The 18,932-nt window shown below is 47.5% G+C and overlaps 1 protein-coding gene across 1 annotated transcript; it reads right to left on the bottom strand.

Moving 5' to 3' along the window:
- Window positions 1–3,541: 3,541 nt before the first annotated feature.
- PDYN (prodynorphin) lies at window positions 3,542–15,055 on the bottom strand. Its single transcript, XM_022592826.3, has 2 exons — window positions 14,882–15,055; window positions 3,542–13,509 (listed from the first exon to the last, which is right to left on the bottom strand). Exons 1-2 carry the CDS (start codon window positions 15,008–15,010, stop codon window positions 12,880–12,882), a joined length of 759 nt encoding a protein of 252 aa, XP_022448534.1. The 5' UTR covers window positions 15,011–15,055; the 3' UTR covers window positions 3,542–12,879.
- Between the last annotated feature and the right edge of the window lie 3,877 nt (window positions 15,056–18,932).

The following is an 18,932-nucleotide window of genomic DNA, read 5'->3' as shown; positions in this document are numbered from 1 at the left end:
CCATAAAAGGAAACGAAATTGAGTTATTTGTAGTGAGGTGGATGGACCTAGAGTCTGTCCTACAGAGTGGGGTAAGTCAGAAAGAGAAAAACAAATACCGTATGCTAACACATATATATGGAATCTTAAAAAAAAAAAAAAGAAAATGGTTCTGAAGAACCTAGGACAGGACAGGAATAAAGACGACACAGATGTAGAGAATGGACTTGAGGACGCAGGGAGAGGGAAGGGTAGGCTGGGATGAAGTGAGAGAGTGGCATGGACATACATACACTACCAAATGTAAAATAGATAACTAGTGGGAAGCAGCCGCATAGCACAGGGAGATCAGCTCGGTGCTTTGTGACCACCTAGAGGGGTGGGATAGGGAGGGTGGGAGGGAGACTCAGAGAGAGGAGATATGGGGATTTATGCATATGTATAGTTGATTCACTTTGTTATAAAGCAGAAACTAACATACCATTGTAAGGCAATTATACTTCAATAAAGATGTTTTAAAAAAAAAGGGTAACCTTGGGAGGTTGAGATGAGTGAGATGGGATGGTGGGGATCTGCCAGGGGCTCCTGTAGCCTGCATAGGCCCTTTGAGCTCACACACCTGTGCTGACCTGTAGGCAGTTGATTCCTTTGCTCTCGCTCTCTCCCCATCCAATCAGTTGCCATGTCCTACCCATTCCATCCTCTTAATGCTCCGCACCCAGATGGCATCACTGGGTGGCAAGCAGGGACTTTGGTGTTACCTGAGAAACCTCAACAGAGCTCCTGAGTAAGCTTGGGAATTTCAGTGTTGGGGGGATTTTTTGTACACAGAAAACGTTCCCTGTGAGTACTTGTTATTTAATTAATATTCATTGCATTACAGTAGCTTTAAAAAAAAAAGTAGTCATTCTTAAGCATTTAAGTTCAATTTACAAACCATTATTCTATTTCTATGCAGTCACTTTTAAGGGGCTTTTGATTAATGACCAATCCACTCATACTCAGTTAAATGATCCATCCTATTTGCAAACTTGGTTAATCAAATTATATTCAACACTTTACATACGACTTACTAATTTAACACATTCAATTTCCTTTTTTAAACACTTCCATTGCCTGACCTGACAAGCATAAATTTCCAGAGTACTTAAACTACTTTAGAAAATCTAATTTAAAAACTTATACATACAGTGAATCTCAGGATCTCTTACACATTCTGATACCATTTATAAATTTAGTGTAAGAAGATTTGTATGCTTCTCCACAGAAGAGTCATGAGTCTAAAATCAATTACACATTTTTAAATTGAAGTCAAAGGCTAATTTGTTCATACTCTAATATGCCAAAAGAAGTCTCTTCAACGTTATGAACACTGAATACCAAATACATAATGATATGGGTTAGACTTCTAAACCTTTGCTGGGTTACAGGCATTTGCCTAGTGAAGGGACAGTCTCCCTCCTCAGTGAATTGGGGTGAGTTCCTTCAGCGTACTGTGCCATCCCAGGAGCAAAGGTTTCATATTGTGGCAGAAACTGCTGGGTCCCAATGTCCATGCTCTCCTTCCTCCTTAGAAATACAACTTTAGTTTCCAAACTGGCATTCGGCCACCTGAAATGAAGACAGTATTTCCCAGCCTCCCTTGCAGCTAAGTGCAACCATGTGACTAAGATCTGGCCAGTGAAAGAAGCAGAAATGTTAAGTGCCAACTTCAAGAAACCTTTCTGAAAAGGCAACTGATGTGTGTGTCCTTTCCCCTCGTAAGGTGAATCTTGCCACCTGGACGGTGGGTGTGATGGTTGGAGTCCAGCTACTCTTGGACCCAAAGGACCAGGACCCCCCTAAGGATGGTGGAGTGGTGAGCTGGGAGTATCCTGGAATAGGAGGACTTCATGGAGCAGAAAGTCCATTTCAGCCTGTGTTAGTTTGTTAGGAAGATCCCTGCTGTCCCAATGCCCCTGGGCAATGTGACTTTGCCCTCTTCCCATCAAGAGACAAAGTCTATTTCCCTCCCCTGAATCTGTACTGGTCCTGTGACTTGCTTTGATCAGTAACATGTGGTAGAATTGGCATTGGGTGACTTCTAAGGCGAGGCCATAGGGGCCACACACAGCTTCCACATTTGCCCTCTTGAAGTGCTGACCCAAGACCCCACGAGAGGATGAGGGTCCCAGCCGGGATCTCCGAGCTGCAGGGACGAGAGTAAGGCTGAGTGGGACCTCCCAGCCCAGGCTGCCCTCCAGCTGAGCCCAGGATAACCCCGGGGGAGGAGCTCCTCCAGTGCCCAGAATGGAAGAAATAAACTGGCATTGTTTTCAGCCACTAACTTTTAGGGCACTTTGTTTATGCAGAAAAGGCTGCGTAAAACAGCCCTAGGCTGCCCACCTCTGACTTTTCATGAGAAAGAAACTTTGTTCTTGTTGAAACCATTCTTGTCATGGGTCTCAGGTGAGCTGGGTCCTGATGCACCTGTGGACTAGAGGTTTACACTGGGACGTGACACCGCAGCATCCAGGGTGATTCCCTCTGGCTGCTGACCGACAGGCTGAGCCTTTTTTGAATTGGTTGCCATGACAAAAAGGGACTCCATTTCCTCTGAAGAGGAAATTGTCTCTTGGACAATTAGATTCTGGCCATACCCATTACCTAATTCTGGCTGATCTGAAACTACAACCCCCCACTCCAAACTCCCCGCCTTGCCCAGGAGGTCAAAGCTGACTTCCTCCACTAATCTCCTTACAGCCTAATTAAATTCTTACCCTTGCTGTCTGCCCAGGCTTAGCTCAGATAGATATTCAGAGGCTGCCGTTTGGATTCTGCATCTCTCTCTTTCCGTGCTCTCTGCTACATCATCCCTGAAGTTGAGTTAGACAGGACGGTGTGCCTTCTCCTGCACTGAGCCTCAGTTTCCTGATCTGTAAACAGAGACTGGATCAGACCTCATGGGGTTGCTGGGAGATCCCTGAGAAAACGTCTGCAAACACCTTGCAGTTCTCAGCCCCTTCGCTCTGTGCTTTAAGTCCCCGAATGACATTCCTGAGCGCTGGCAATAAAATCTCAGTGCTCGCTGCGGCCTGGAGGCCTGGCTGGCTCTCCACCTCCGCCACTGCACACACCACACACTGGGCTCACCCTCTTCCTCAAGCCCCTGTGTGTTCCTACCTCAGGGCCTTTGCCCTTGCTGTTCCTTCTGCCAGGGATATTCTCCCCTCAGCTCTTCCATGGCTGGCTCCTTCCCCACCCTTCAGGCCTTATTTTAGGTCTTCCCTGATCGTGTTGTCAAAAGAGCAAGCCCGTCCCATCTTATCCCAACCCATCAGAGGTAAGAAAAATAACCTTAATAATTAAATTATAACTTTAATAAAAATTAAAGCTCTTAGTTGAAAACATGTGCACACAAAAACCTGCACACAGATATTTATAGCAGCTTTATCCATAATTGCCAAAACCAAGATGTCCCTTGGTAGGTGAATGAAAAAATAAACTGCAGTACATCTGACAATGGAATATTATTCAACACTAAAAGGAAATGAGCTATCAAGCCATGAAAAGACATGAAGGAATCTTAAATGCATATGACTAAGTGAAAAAAGCCAGTCTGAAAAGACTACACACTGTGTAAGTCCAACTACATAACATTCTGGAAAAGGTAAAACTGTGGAGACAATAAAAGATCAGTGGTGGTTAGGGAGTGAAACTATCAATATTATTCTCTATGATACTGGAGTAGTAGATACACGTTATTATACATTTGTAAAAACCCATAGAAAATACAGCACAAGGAGTGAACCCAAATAATAATGTATCAATATGGGTTCATCAGTTGTAACAAAGGTATCACACTATTGCAAGACGTTAATAACAGAAAACTGTGTGTATTGGGGGAGATGAAGGGGTATATGGGAACTCTGTACTTTCATTCATTTTCCTCTGTAAACCTAAAGCTAAAACAATAAAATGTATTAATTTTTTAAAAATTAAAGCATTAACAGCACTTGTATAGTTAAAATGGGGTTTTACTGTCATGGTCTCATCCTCTAGAGCATGAACCCCAGAAGAACAGGAAGCTGGCCTTTAGTCCCCATGAAGAACAATGACTGAGCGAGTCAACTGACAGCACAAGGCAGCATCCGTCCCATGGAAAGGCATAGCAGCACTGCTCCAACACTTAAAACCCTCAGAGTAAATTCCAAACTCACTGCCAAGCGCACAAAGCCATGATCTCAGGCTACCTCAGCCCTCAATGAAAACCACTCCCTCAGCGATGATGGCCCCAGCTTTGCCACCAGGAACCCAAAGGAGAAAGTTTATAACACGCTTTGAAACCTTCTGATTCTATTAAAGGGAAAGGCTCCTTCAGATGCTCGTCTTTAACATCCCTCCATGCCTGCAAATCTTCCTTTTCTCTACCAGTCTTGGCCCCGTGCTGGTCCCTCACAATATTGTTCTTTGAACCATTGCTATACCATTTCTATTAATAGAGTACGATACTGGCTTTCCACTCATGGTAGTAATATAACATTTCCTTCTTTAATCAATTCATTCACAGGAGTTTTTAAAAACTAAGTTGAAGGCTTCCCTGCTGGCGCAGTGTTTGAGAGTCCGCCTGCCGATGCAGGGGACACGGGTTCGTGCCCTGGTCCGGGAAGATCCCACATGCCGCAGAGCGGCTGGGCCCGTGAGCCATGGCCGCTGAGCCTGTGCGTCCAGAGCCTGTGCTCCACAACAGGAGAGGCCAAAACAGAGAGGCCCGCCACCAAAAAAAAAAAAAACCTAAGTTGAGCTGAAGGAAAATGTTAAGTACAGGACAGTGTTGGCAGTGAGTAGCTGGGCAGGCAGCATATGGATATCTGAAGTTTGAGAAACACAACCAGGTAAATTCTGAGCATCCTTTTAACAAAGACTGATTGTGATTACATGGTTTGTTTAAGCTGATTGGCTGAAATATATCCATCACTGGGTTATTCACAACAGTAATAACAATAATATTAATAATAATGTAAGCAACTCAAATGTTCATCCCATAGGAAGGGCGGCCATATAATTGTTCATCCAGGACTCTTTTAAAAGTGAAAGAGGTGAGACTTCCCTGGTGGTGCAGTGGTTAAGAATCTGCCTGACAATGCAGGGGACACAGGTTCAAGCCCTGGTCTGGGAAGATCCCACATGCCGTGGAGCAACTAAGCCCATGCGCCACAACTACTGAGCCTGCGCTCTAGAGACCGCGAACCACAGCTACTGAGCCCACGTGCCACAACTACTGAGCCCGCGTGCCTAGAGCCCATGCTCCGCAACAAGAGAAGCCACTGCAATGAGAAGCCCGCACACTGCAACGAAGAGTAGCCACCGTTCGCTGCAACTAGAGAAAGCCCGCACACAGCAACGAAGACCCAACGCAGCCAAAAATAAGTAAATAAATAAATATCAAAAAAAAAAAGTGAAAGAGGTGCTATTAATAACAACGGAGCAAAGGCACAACCTCAGGAATATCCCAGACTTGATGTCCAGTCCCTCTCCCATCAGGAAATACTTGAGTAAATTATAGTGTATCCAATTTGTGAACTATTGATTATATAGATTTATAAATGACACTTATGAAGAATGTGTAAAAAATGCTTAAGACATATAATGCTAAATGAGAAAAGCATATCATTCAGTGTTCAGAGACAAGCAGGGAACCCAGCCTGGGAGGAAATATGCTATAAGTGATCACAGCTATCCCTAAGAGATGGAATCAAAGGTGATATTTTTTTCTTTGTTGGAGGTTTGTGTAGAAATACGTATTCCTGACCTTGTTCCAGAAAACTCTGATTCAGCATATCTGAACATGTCACTTCTTTGCTTAAAATCCTCTACTTACTCACTTGTTCTTAAAATAAAGCCTACCCATCACGGCATGACCTTCAGGTCTTGCATGATCAAGCTTCCTCTCCATGTCCCTGCTCAGCGCCCTGGCTTTCCTCTAGACTCTCCTGTGCACAGTGCTCCTCTCACCTCTGCCCAAGCTCCTTCCACTGAAAACCCTCCCTGCACCCACTGACATTCCCACCTGGCCAACCCCTGCTCTTCCAGATCTCAGTTTCAAAGTGGCATCTTCAGGCCCCTGTTCTCCAGCCCTGCAGCTCCCTTTGTTACACACTCATCCCCAGAGTAACTCTTCATTCATTTTTCATAGTTACTTGCTCTACAAGGTCTTCCCTGCTGAGGGCAAAGATTATCCATGTTTGGATCCCCACCGGGCCTTGGCCCTGGGGCTCAGTAAACATTTGATATCTGAACACTGATGCTTTGCTGAGTTTTTCAAATGTTCCTAAGTGGGCAAGAGACACTGTTGTAATCTGTAAAGTCGATAAGACAATCGAATGGTAGTACTCCCTAGTGCATTAAGATGTAATCCGATTTGCAAAAATTTGATTTATACACTTTCCAGTGACCCATCTTTTATGTAAAGCAAGTTCAAGGACTTTTCTCCCCTAAAGTTCAAAGCTCAAACTCCTGAGCCTACATTTTTAAAGTTTGAGATGGGTCGGGGATGGGGAGTGTTTGCTGTGAACTGGCTTCTGCAGACTGATTTCTTAAGTGCAACCCACCACCACTGAGAGTCCTGAGAGCTTGCTGCTGCCTGACTGTGGGCCTGATGCCCATCTCTGTCTGTTAGGAGAGAATGCTGTGCCTGGGGCCTTCCAGGAAAGAAAAGCTCTCATGTCATTCCTGATACCATGCATCCCTCACGTTCACTTTCGACGGTACCATTTGCCAACAAGATCACGGAAAATTCCCTCATGCTCCCTGCAGTCTGCTCTCCACGTGGTAGCCAGGCTGATCCCCCTAAATCCATGTCAGATAATGTCTGTCTTGCACTTATAACCTTCCAGTGTGTCCCCTCATCCAAGGCAAAAAGTCAGGGTCCTTCCCATGGCCCATGAGTGGACAAGAATATCACATACTGCCCAAACCCGGGCACTCCGAGAACCAAGGGGGCTCTGCTAATCCCACGGGGTAACGGTGTAAAACAGGACCCTGTGCTGAGATCCAGGAGGCCCTACGCAATTGGTGCCTGTCTGCTTCTGCAGCCTGTTTCCTACGCTTTGCATTCACTTGTCCCCTTCACTTCCTGACTCTTCTTTACACAACCACAAACCCTCCCTTGGGCCTTCGCACTTGCTGTTCCCCTGCCTGGAATGCTGCCCTGACCACTCATACCCGCAACACTCCCCCTACCTCCCACACAACTCTGGTCAACTGTCCCCGCTTCAGACAGACCTTTGTGACCCCTCTGAGTAACACCTCCTGCCCATCATCACTGGCATCCCCCTACCCTTTTATTTTCCTGCACAGCCCCCATACCCACCAGAAACATTGACGCATTCCTTCGTTTATAGGCGATTGGTCTTTCCCAGTAGAATGTGAGCCCCACGAAATAGGGACTCTGCCTATTCACCACTGAATGGCCTGCCTTTACCCCAGGGCAGGGTATACAGCAGGTGTTCAATAAACACTCATCAGGTTATGGGATGCATTTGAGTGAGGAGGGCATTTTAGCACTAATTACGCAACAACTTTGGGCCATGGTCCCTGCTTCTTCTCATGTGACCCCCCCCCCACTACCTGCCAGGGTAGGACTCATCACCCCCATTTTCAGGTAAGGAAGCTAAGGGTCCTTTGCTTTGCTCATCAGTTGTTGACTCAGTGCCTGAAGCGGGGCAGGTATTACGTGTCAGTTCTCGAGAGGACAAAAGCCCTGATGATACCATCACATGGTTTTACAGATGAGAAATCTGTGTCCTGGAGAATTCAAAACCCATCTCCCACAGCCAGTTAGCACAGCCGGGACCACACTCAGACCCCAGGTCCCCAGACTCTCAGCCCAGGGCTCCTTCTCCAAATTCACATGCCACATGGATATTACCAGTGACAGGAGAGCGCTCCTGAGTCTCCCAGCACCACGGCAGGTCCCTCAGGAGCTACCCTGGGGTAGTGGGGAGTTAAGAGTGAGACAAGAGGCTATTTTCAGATGGCAAAACTCAAAGATGATTAAGGAGGAGGGGAGCCCCGGGGACAAAGAATAATGGGGCTTGGCTTAAGTTAGAGAAAAGACAAAGAGGGTGGGAGTGCAACTCATGTGCAAATTTACATATTATAAGAGTAATTACAAATCTTTGTTATCAATCTCTACTGCTATAATGGGAGACGACAGGGACCCAGCACATGAATCAGAGATGCCGAAGTGACAACTATTAGGGCACCATTGTTCCTGACACTGTCATGGGGATTTTGTTGTCTTCAGCTTTTGGGCCTTTAATTAATAAGCCTCATCACTGGGCTCGTTGTGTGAAGGGCTTGGAGTTGGGGTGGGGGAGGGGTGATCCAAATGCGAGGGATCATGAGGATTGTCATGATCATTATGACAAGAATTTCCTCACTGGAGATGGCGTAAGGCGTTGTCGTGGATACTGGGTGCTTATTAATAACACGCTCATTTAAGGTTACCGGGATGTTGGCATCACTTAACCAACTCCTGTTCTGTGATCACTGCCCAGTGGCCTTGGTGACACGAACAAAGAACAAGAACTCCACAGGGCCTGTGATGTCTTTATTCCAATTCTTCCTCTGGCTTGCTCTCCATTGTCACAAACAGCTCATAAAAAAAGATCACCCCTCTGGGATGCTAGAAATGTTCTATATTGCAATCTGAATGGTGGTCACATGAGTGTGTACATATGTAAGAATCCACTGAGCTGCACACTTAAGATTAAGTACACTTTACAGCAGGTAGGCTATAACTTGATTTTTTTTAAAAAAATTTTTAATGTCCTTTTCTTACCACCAGGAGAATTTTGTCCTTTCTGAGCAAGGTGTGCGCCTTGCTCAGGTGACATCTGGAATAACATAATCAGAGGCACCGCCCCTCAAGAGGGGGCAGCAACAAGTGTCACACACCCCTGTGTGTCAGATGTGTCACAGACTTTACATTACTAACTCCTCACCTCTGTTCAGAGAAGTCAATATTTTTCTCCCCATTTGACAGATTGGAAACTGAGGCTCAGTGAAGAACAGTGGCCTGCCCAGAGCCACCCAGGTAAGTGGGATCTGAGCCCAGGTCTCTGTGACCCCTCCCTGGCCACACTCTTTCCACCTTATGTGGACAACCCTCCTTGACCAAGAGAAATTCGTCCAAAAAAGGGAGTCTAGAACAATAGCGTTCTAGAATCCATAGCATATGGAGAAAATTTTAAAACCAAAAAGAGGAGTGTTTCTTGTTAAAAAAAAAAAGGTCGCAAAGTAGTGGTCTCTGAGAGTAATGTGTCTCATCCTGAACACATTATTGTTTGTTCTGCTCAGTACTTAAAAAAAAAATTACTTGCCTATATTGAAAAAAAACCTGCAACCTAAATTTCTACAGTCTTAAAAATCAAATCTCGCTACTCTAGGCCCACATTCCCCTGGTACACACTCTCCAGTTTTCCCTAGCCCACACCCAGCCACCCTCACTCAATAGGGCGGTGACCATCCTGTTTGGTGGACTGGCATTCATTCGTTCTCCTACTGGGAACCATGCTCCAATTTTCCTCTCAAGAAGCACCCCCTTTCCCACTCCTCGTCCAGCTCCTTTGAGTTTGGTTGAATCCAACTCTGGCTTGGGTGGTGATCATGTGGTTCATTTCTGACCAATCAGAGCATCATAGTAATCTGTGTGTAATGATGAGCATTAGCTCAGAATTGGACATTTGACCCATTAAGAGCCCATGAGGTGCAGTGAAATTCTAGTTGGGATTTGCTGTGAGAATAGCATGCTAGACTTGAACCTGCCTGGTATAGCCTGGAGCTGCTGTCAGCCATCTTAAAAGCATGTCCAACACAGAGGAGAGTAGAGGTGCTAGTGTCCTTATTGAGCCCCTGGATCAAGCTCTACCTGAAGCTAAAGATCCTGTCTCTTTCTTTTGTGTGAGCCAACAAATTCCCCTTTTTTCTTTTTCCTTTGCTTCTTTAACCTATTTGAGATGTTTAGGAGCCATGTGTTTGCAAGTAAAAGAAAAGTCTTCCTTAGAGAATCTCCTGGGCTAGCAGACAGCAGGATCAGGACCCAATGGGTAAAAGTGACAGAAACCTAAATTTTAACCCAAGATAAAGATGGAACTTTCCAGTATGGAATCATTAAGCAGTAGCAATATGTTGTAAAGTCCAAGTCAATGAAAGTGTTCGAGCAGACTGAAATTTCTTATCAATGTGTCAAATTTGGCACCGGGTAGGTCGTTGGAGGAGATAATCCCAAACTTAGGTTCCTTCCAACTTGATCCTATGACTATCAAGGATGGAATATTCCTTGAGAAGGATTTCCTGAATACCTTAGGGAGATTCCTCCCCTACCCATGTTATCCATTATTACCAAATCCCAATTGTTTCCTTTACAACAATTACCAATATTTTAAATTTCATTTAAATTTATTTTTAATTTTATATTTATATTTGTTTACTTGTTTTTTTTCTGTCTCCCCCACTAGGCTATAAATTCCATAAGTGCTGAGACCTTATCCATCTTATTTTCCTGTACCTCCAGCACCTGGCAAAAGGCTTTCAATTACTTTATTGAATGAATGAGGGAATGAATGAGATCTCCCTGACTCTGTATTTTCTATGAAGTCACTAAGAAAGCCAGTGTCCAAGTGGAAGCCATGAGGTCTGTAGCCACTGAATCTTCTAGCTCTACTTAAAGACATCTATGCCATTTAAAGAAAGATGTCATTTTAGTAAAGGACACTGTGCCACCCATTCTCTAGAGTATTCTTCATCCCTAGCACACTCCCCCTTGTCTGGAAACACTTGTCCCTCCTGCCTGGTCAGGCCAGCGTAGGAGACAGCACCCCTCTTTCCTTTCCCCACTGTGTTGCTGGATGCTGGCGCTTTGTCACTGTTCCTTAAGACAATGTAAGAAAGAAAACTCTCATTTACTGAGTGCTCACTATGTCCTAGGAGCTTTGCATATTTGATCGCACCTAACCCTCACAGCCACCTTAAAAAATTGGTATTGTTCATCTTTATTCTACAGAGGAGGGAACAAAGGCTCAGAGAGGTCAAATGACTTACTCAAGGTCAAACAGATTTTCAACTTTTCAACAAACTTTAGGGCTATGGCACCCTAAGTTTGTGCTCTTTCTGTTATCCTACATTTAGTTTTCTGACTTGAATGTGTGTGTATGTGTATATGTATATTTTTTCATTCCCCAGCACTCTTTTCTGCAAAAGGTCTAATCACTCTTGGGCACTAAGGTGCACGTGCGCGCACACGCACACACACACACCACACACACACACGCACATCAGCGTCTTTCTTTTATTTATTGTACTGGAGGAGTTGGAAATAACACAGGCTTGCTAAGGACTAAGGAAATTCCAAGTAAATTGCAAAAATGGGGTGTTGAAAAGCACACAAAGTAACTCGAAAACAATCTATACATTTCAGAACATCATGAGAGGTGAGGGTTGTGCATGAAGAGGTGTGCTCAGTAGCATCTTATACAAAATAACCAAACTCATGTTCATTTCCTCCCCATCCCGACCAGCTTCCTGGATCCACAAACCAAACCACAGTGCCTGGGGACAAGAGAGAGAAAAAGAGAGAAAGGGAGGGAGGGAGGGAGGGAGAGAGAGATTGAGAGATTTGAGAGAGACAGACAGAGACAGAGAAAGGCAGAGAGACAGAGAAGAGGACTTAGATTAAGGTCCCTGCCTCTGCTTCCGGGTTATTTGAATCAAGGGAACTCATTTGTCCTCAAGCGTTTAATCATTTCATTCCTCTTTCTAGTTTTATTCTGAGGCACTAAGAGGGCCTTTTCCTCTTTCTAGCTGTTGCTTCTGGATTCCCTTACCCAAGGCCCAATGCATATGTTTGTCCAGATGGCTTGGACTCTTGGAGGCTGATTCCACTACTCAAGAACATGGCTGTGCTTAACCTCATCAACTTGACTCAGCGTCGGTTCATCCTGGGGTTGGAGTGTGATACCGATCAGTTTAATTTGTTTAATGAGGGATGAGGGAACTGGTCCACATTTTGAGTCTGTTGCACAGAACAAATTGGTTTGCCTCGCTCCCCCTCTCGATCATTTCAGCATTCAGAAGGCGAGCTGCCCTCATTAACATTTTCCGAAAGGGATTTTCACTCCCTTCCTCTCCTGTGAGAAGTTGGACGCTGTCCAGCATACCAACATGGACTGGAGTTCAGGAACTGGGTTCTCAAAAGGTGTGTTTCTAAACAATGTGAACTCAGAGTACAATGACTGAACATTTAACCCACTGGGAGCCCGAACTCTCTAGTGTAGGAATACCTGCTCCAATAAAAGGCAACGTTTAAGCTTTTTACCTAAAGCATGGTCTCCATTGTAGGGAGATCTTTTGAGGTCTGAGAATAAAATGTTAGGATTTTTATTTATCTATCTTGTTTTAAATTTCTACCTTTTGTATGTTTTATGATACACGCATATACTATGTAAATGAATATATCTGCATGAGAGGGAGAATGCTCGTTTTTCTTCTGAGAGGGGCATTGATCAGAATGCCTGATCATAGATGCAGAGAGATCAAGAGGTCAGTCTGGATTCCTGGAGTTGGAGAGTCACATGAATGGGATTGACACCAAAAGCTGCTGCTGCTGGCAGTTTTAGAGTTGTAGGGCTGGAGCCAAGCGCTAAGCCTATTGGAGAGGGGAACCTCCATCCTCCCGCCTCACTGACCCAGACAAACACTGCACCCAGGCAGAAGAGAGGCAGGCTAGGTTTGGGTGTCTTATAGACAATGCTGAACTGAGCGTAGGGATGGGGGCTATATGGGCAGATGAATGCGTTCACTCCAATCTGGAAGGGCATTACGGGAAGCTCCTGACTCAACTCCACGATAGAGAGGTGTTTACACATCAAAAAGCTCTTCGTAATAGGCATTGGGGTCTTCCTGAGACCGAGTAACCACCTTGAACTGGCGCCGGAGAAAACCGCCATAGCGCTTCTGGTTGTCCCACTTGAGCTTGGGACGGATGCGTCGTAAGAATCCCCCATAGCGCTTGTACAGGTCCTCATGGCCCACCTTATCTCCATCTCCAGCCGCCTCTGAGCTCCTTTTGGGGTATTTGCGCAAAAAGCCCCCGTAACGTTTGACCTGCTCCTTGGGGTCCTCCTCATCGGAATCCAGTGTTCCAGCCTCCATGGCACCATCGTTCGGCTGGGCCCCCCCAGTCAGCTCAGACTCTGCTTCCTCCCCCAACCTGCCAGAGAGACCCCTGAGCTTCTCCGCCAGGCTGCTGCTTAGATCATTCTCCTCCGCTGGGGTTCTGAGAAGGAGCCTGTTTTTCTCCAGCTCCTTCCAGGAGGGCCCCGCGTGCTTCGCCAGCTCACTATAGGACTCTTCCAAAGCTGCCTTGCTCTCCAAGTCTCCCTTGCCATTAAGCCCGAGGGTGAAGGGAGTGAGGGAAGACAGAAGGCCCTGGCACCTCTCCCACTCCTCAGCGGGCTGCAGGGCGGCCTGGCATTCCAGGGAGCAAATCTGAAAAAGACCCCAAAAGACCACAGTGGTAATACCACCACCATCAAACTGTCAAACTACAAGCCCCTGCCCCAGAGAGTCCCCTGTCCAGGTCTGAGAAAATTAAAAAACCATTACTAAGCCCCGGGCTGCCCACTTTAATGCTCCCAGTGGTACATAGAGGTAGGTGAATTTGTGCTCATGTGGAAGATGAAGAAACAGACGTGGAGGGGCGAAACAGCTTTCCCAAGGGCACCTGGCTACGGGTGACATTGCCAACACTGGAGATAAGATCTTCCCATAGCACTCTGCCGTGCTCACCCATAATCTTCCACTTCTGACTCCAGAGGGAATAGTTGGTTCTCCCAACCTTTCCTAGGTGTGAAGCATGCTGCAAACACCTTATAGAGGGGATCAGAAGCAATGCAGAATGGTGGAAAGAACACATGTGAGGGGATGTTTAAGGGTTCATCAAACCTGGAGGGATGATAGTATCTACTTCATAGCAGTAGGGAGGAGCTAAACGTGATGATAATGATGATAACAATGACCACAAGGACAATACTAGACAGTACTGGAACTTGGACCCAGGTTCTAATGCCATGAATCACCATGTTTAACCACTGGGCTCTTTTGAGATCATATATGGGCAGCACCTGGTGCACTGTATACATCCTAGTAAAGAGTGGCTAGAATTGTATATTCAATACTTTGCATCCTCAGTTCATGGAATCACCCCCATTTTGCAGATGAGGAAACTAAGGCTCAGAGAGGGGGTTCCAGGGTCATGGAACTAGAAATTGGCAGAACCAAAGCTCACATTCTGTCCACCACACCCATGTACCTCTACTCTAGCTTGTCTGCTGTCATGGGAGAGGCACAGGGAGAAGTTTGACTCACAGTAAAGCCAGCAAGGCCAGCCAAGAGATGCTAAAGCCCCAGGAGAGGAGTCAGGCTTGGATCCTGACAACCAGATCCTGGCATCTAGGGGTGGTGAAAAGAGCTCCTTCCCTGCGAGTGACTAGATCTGGAGGTGCCTATCGGCCTGGTGGTGAGAAGCTCTGAAAAGTTCATCTAGGGCTGCTGACTCCCAAAGTCAGCACCACCTCATAAATGACACTCCTTGTTACCAGGCAACAGGCTCCCTGGAAACCTGAGCTCCGGTCCCAAACCTGAGTGAACCCATGGTGGTAAGATCTGGGGTGGGGACAGGAGGCTGGAAAACAAAGTCCCTGGCACCCAGGCTGACCACGGCAGGACATGCCTTGCACAGGTGGGATGAGTCTATAGGACAGGCTCACAGCTGCCCAGGCCTGCTACCTTCCCTCTCTGGGCTCCACACACAGATGGTCCCTTCCATCTGTGGAAACTCACAGGAGTTCCTGAAACTCACCAGAGAGTTGATGGGTTTGGGCCCATCCTGGGTCTTCACAACACACAAGGAGCACCGGGACAGGCAGTCTGCTGTGGCGGAGGGGAGTGCAAGGAGGCAGGCAGCCAGCACCAGCCCCTGCCACGCCATTCTGTCTTGGCTCTTCCTGCTGGAGAGGGAGAAAGAGGAAATGAAATCTGTGATTGCCTGCTCTGTGGGGTGTGTCCTGAGCCTGCAAAGCCAGCTCCTGCTGGCAGCGCTGCACTGCAAGGCAATCGTTCTTGTTCCAGTGGGACAGTCAAGACAACAGAGGTCCAGGGAGGAGCAGTGGGTACCCAAGGCCAACGGCCAAGGAAGGGAACTAACACGTGCTGAGTGCCTGCAATGTGCTAGGAGCTTTCCTACGTGTTCACATTCAATCTGCACAACAACTCTTAATGTGGGTTGTGCTATTAAACAGATGGGAAAGTTGAGGCTCAGAGAGGGGAAGTGATTGCTGCCACAGCTAGGAAGTAGACAAAGATCTGTCAGGCATCAAAACCCACTCTGACCATGCACCCGCCAGTAGACACGTGGCTATCTGCTTTTCTGTGTTCTCTGAGGCTTCCATCCCCTTCCCTTTTCCCCTGCTCCCCAAGCTGTCCCCAGCTCAGTCCTTTCTGCTGTGGACCTTTCCCACCCCAGCACTTCTCCTTACTCCAGCCATAGCTCCACCTTCACCTGTCTCCATGCTGGCCCCCTGCCTCCAGCTCCTTCTCTGGTCCCTCCTGCCCACCTTGAAATGCCTTTCTCAGCATATCAATGCTGGGATCAGACCCATTGGGCTGGGTCAGGTCTGGCCCTTCTCCTAAATGTCAGGGACACCCTCAATTCCATCCCTACACCCAAGTCTTCAGCTCTGGGTTCCGACCACATCCAGCTACCTGTACTTCCCCTAATGAATGGATCAGCACCTGTCCCACCTCTGGCCCTTTGCATGCTAGTCCCTCTTCCTGGAAAACCCTGCTCTCCTCTTCTGTTACCTATTGTTTAGGTCCTAGAGTAGATATCACCTCTTCCAGGCAGCTTTCCCTGATCTCCTAGGCTGGAAATGATGTTCCCCCTTGGTATTATCCCAGAAACTAGTGCCCCCTCCATTAAAATAGTCCACTACTTGGTAATTACCTATGTGAGTCTTCAGACTTTGGTTTCATGAAGGCAGGAGCTGTGTCTTGTTTTCATCTCTGAAATACTTTCTCTGTGTTCCTCAAACATGCCAGGCTTGCCCCTACCTCAGGACCTTTGCACTTCCTGTTTCTCCATCTGTGGTACTGTGGCCTCAGATTTCCACATGGCTCACTCCTTCTTGTAACTGAATGAATTCAGTGTCCCATCACCAGGGAGGCATTTGCTGACCCCTGCGTTTGGCACAGCTTACTGGGTCTCTCTCGCATCCCCGTGCTTTGTTTGCATCGGAACGCTCACCATCTCAGACTGTCCTACCGTTTGATGCTTGTCGTTGTTGTTGTTTATTATCGTCTCCCCACTATAATATTAGCCCCCTGTGGGCACAGACCCTAACTGGCATAGTCCCACTGTAACCAGCACCCACAAACCTGACCAGCATATAGTAGGCCCTCAATAAATCCTAGGCAGATGAATTAACGCTTCACAAAGAGTCTATTAAAAGCTGTCCCTTCCACAGCTAGCTCCTTATAATCCAAATATCAAGAGGCAAAGCTGTCAAACGGGGGTACAGTGAAGAACTCCCAACTGGAAATGGGCAGTTTCCCCAAGACACCACCCCGGGCATGGCTGCCACTCTCTTCCCACCCTGGTCCCTGTAGTCTGCAGCCTCCATCGCTGCTCTCAGGTACGGCTGTCCTCCCTCCCCTCTCCTAGCTCCCCTTCCTGCACACTGCCCTGTTTCCTCAGGTGATGAGGGGGGTTAGAAGACTCCACCCATGGCCCCAGGGCCCCATGCCATAGCCCAGAGCTAGTCTCAGAGCACACAGTAGGTTCCCCTCCAAAGCATGCCTGACGAGGAGCCCAGGCACCATTGATGGAGCCCCTACTGTGCTTCAGACCTTGACTGAGCCCCCATGTCTGTCATCTCATTCATTCCTCCCCGTTGAGGAGGGCACTTTCGGTTCAGTGAATTCCCCATGCCCCTCCCGTGAGTGGTGAAGCTGGTGTGCAGGCACAATCTGCTTGACTCCCCACACATGTGCCCATAAATGACTACAATTTCTAGGACCACTTTGATTCACTAGCAGCTGAACCCTCCGTAAGGCCCAGAAGGCCCCATGCACAGAGCTGTTACTTGTATATTATTCTCAACCCACCTGCCATCTGTGAGAGGTGGGCATCATTATCCCCACTTGGTAGATAAGAAAGCTGGTGCTCAGAGAGGACTGGTGAATCTCCTGAGGTCACACAGCAATTAAAGTCTCTTCTGCCTCTCTTGAGGCTGGGCTAGGTCTGCTCCCCGAAGCAGAGAAGCTCAGAGAAGAAACCTCGGGGAGCTGGACCTGTGTCCATCCCATGCCTCTCTCCTTCCTCAAGTTTCTCTCACGCTCTGTCAACTGCTGAGCGGATTTGGGTTCCAGGCCAGTGAGCTGTGCCATTTATGTGCAGATACAAAGCCGGCAGCTCATGTTTTCTCTCCTATCAGCGATGGCTGGGCTGGCCTGGTACAAGGTTAGCAAGGTCTTGCTCATCCACTGGGGAGGGGCAGCATCACCACCCTCTAACTCCTGGCCTAAAGCTTCCCGCCCAGCTTGGCTGCTACGGTAGGAAGCTCGATTTGAGATCTCGTTGTCCCAGGCAAATACAGTGTCAGCATCCTTTCTTTTCATCCATTTCCTTTATATTTAATAATCATAGTTCTAGCTGATCTGATGGTTGGTGAGCACTCAGGCTGTCCTGAGTGATTCTCATGAACTCACACGGCAACTGTGTGGAGTGGGTACTGTTGTCATGCCCACTTCACAGATGAGGAAACTGAGATAAGACACCTGCAAAGACTCTAGAGCTAGTAAGCAGCAAAGCTGGGATTTGCCTCCAGGCAGTCTGGCTCCAGAGCCCCAAAGCCCACCTTTCTAACCATCCGGTACAGCCCCAGTCCCTTCTATGCACTTCCTCCCCAGCCTCCAGCTCCTCCCTCCTGGCTCCAGAGCCGCCTCCAATTTTGCCCCTGAGACACCCTCCACACAGCAGCCAGACGACAGTTCTGAATGACAGTGTGACTGCACCCTGCCCTGTGTCCGAGTTCTCCATCCCCCCGAGCCAGGCCCTCCAGGGCTTTCCTGCCGAGGAGAGCTGCCATCGACCTGGCTCACTGTGTGCACAGCCCTGTGTTGAGACCTGTTCGTATCTCAATGTAAGGGGTCCTCGTAGCAACGCCCAAAGGCTGGGACTGATATTCTCCCCATTCTGCAGTGAGGAAATGGAGGCACAGAGAGGTTACATCATCTGAACAAGGAATCCCAGCAAGGGCACAGCACCCAGACTGGATGTGAGCTCCGTCTGACCTGGACCTGACCAAACCTCCTGCAGTTCTACAACGAATGTGCCCTGTGCCCCATTGGCCCAAACTTTGGCACATGGAGCGCCTTTCTCATGCCGCCCAGCCTCTCCGCTCTCCCTCTGGCCTGGCTAACCCTCATTGTTCTTCAAAACTCAGTCTCGGTGGCCTCCTTCAGGAATCCTGTCTGGATTAGGGTCCTCTTTTGAGCGCGCACAGCTCTCTGTCTATCACATAATTGCCTCTTTCTGAGTCTCCTGCCAGCTCGGAATTTGTAAGTGCAGAGTCCCTGAGGTGAAAGAGTATGTGTGTTTAAAGATGACCAGGAGGCCAGGGGGATGAGGGAGCACAAGAGAGGAGATGTGGGCAGAGGCCAGATGGTGTCAGCCCTTGCAGGCCAAGGTGGAGCTTGCATTTCATTCTAGTGTGATGGGAAAACTAAGGAAGTTTGAGTGATTGATGAATGAATGACTGAACGAATGGTGTCCCTAGTGCCGAATGCAAGGTTAGAACAGGAACAAGAGCTCCACATGCCTGTGTTGAGTGAATAACCAGGCAATCCTGGAC

The sequence above is a fragment of the Delphinapterus leucas genome, chromosome 15, assembly GCF_059928025.1.
Source record: "Delphinapterus leucas isolate spDelLeu-1000000601 "Yukka" chromosome 15, BTC_Dleu_Yukka2, whole genome shotgun sequence".
NCBI lineage: Eukaryota > Metazoa > Chordata > Mammalia > Artiodactyla > Monodontidae > Delphinapterus > Delphinapterus leucas.
The sequence above is the reverse complement of the archived record's forward strand: the minus strand, read 5'-3'. Positions and strand labels throughout refer to the sequence as shown.

What these genes read in the sequence shown, in the direction of transcription:
- PDYN (XM_022592826.3), bottom strand. Translation starts at nt 15,010, where the DNA reads ATGGCGTGGCAGGGGCTGGTGCTGGCTGCCTGCCTCCTTGCACTCCCC. An exon ending in CCAAACCCATCAACTCTCTG is followed by an intron (nt 13,510 to 14,881) that starts GTGAGTTTCAGG and finishes GGTCTTTTTCAG; the next exon opens with ATTTGCTCCCTGGAATGCCA.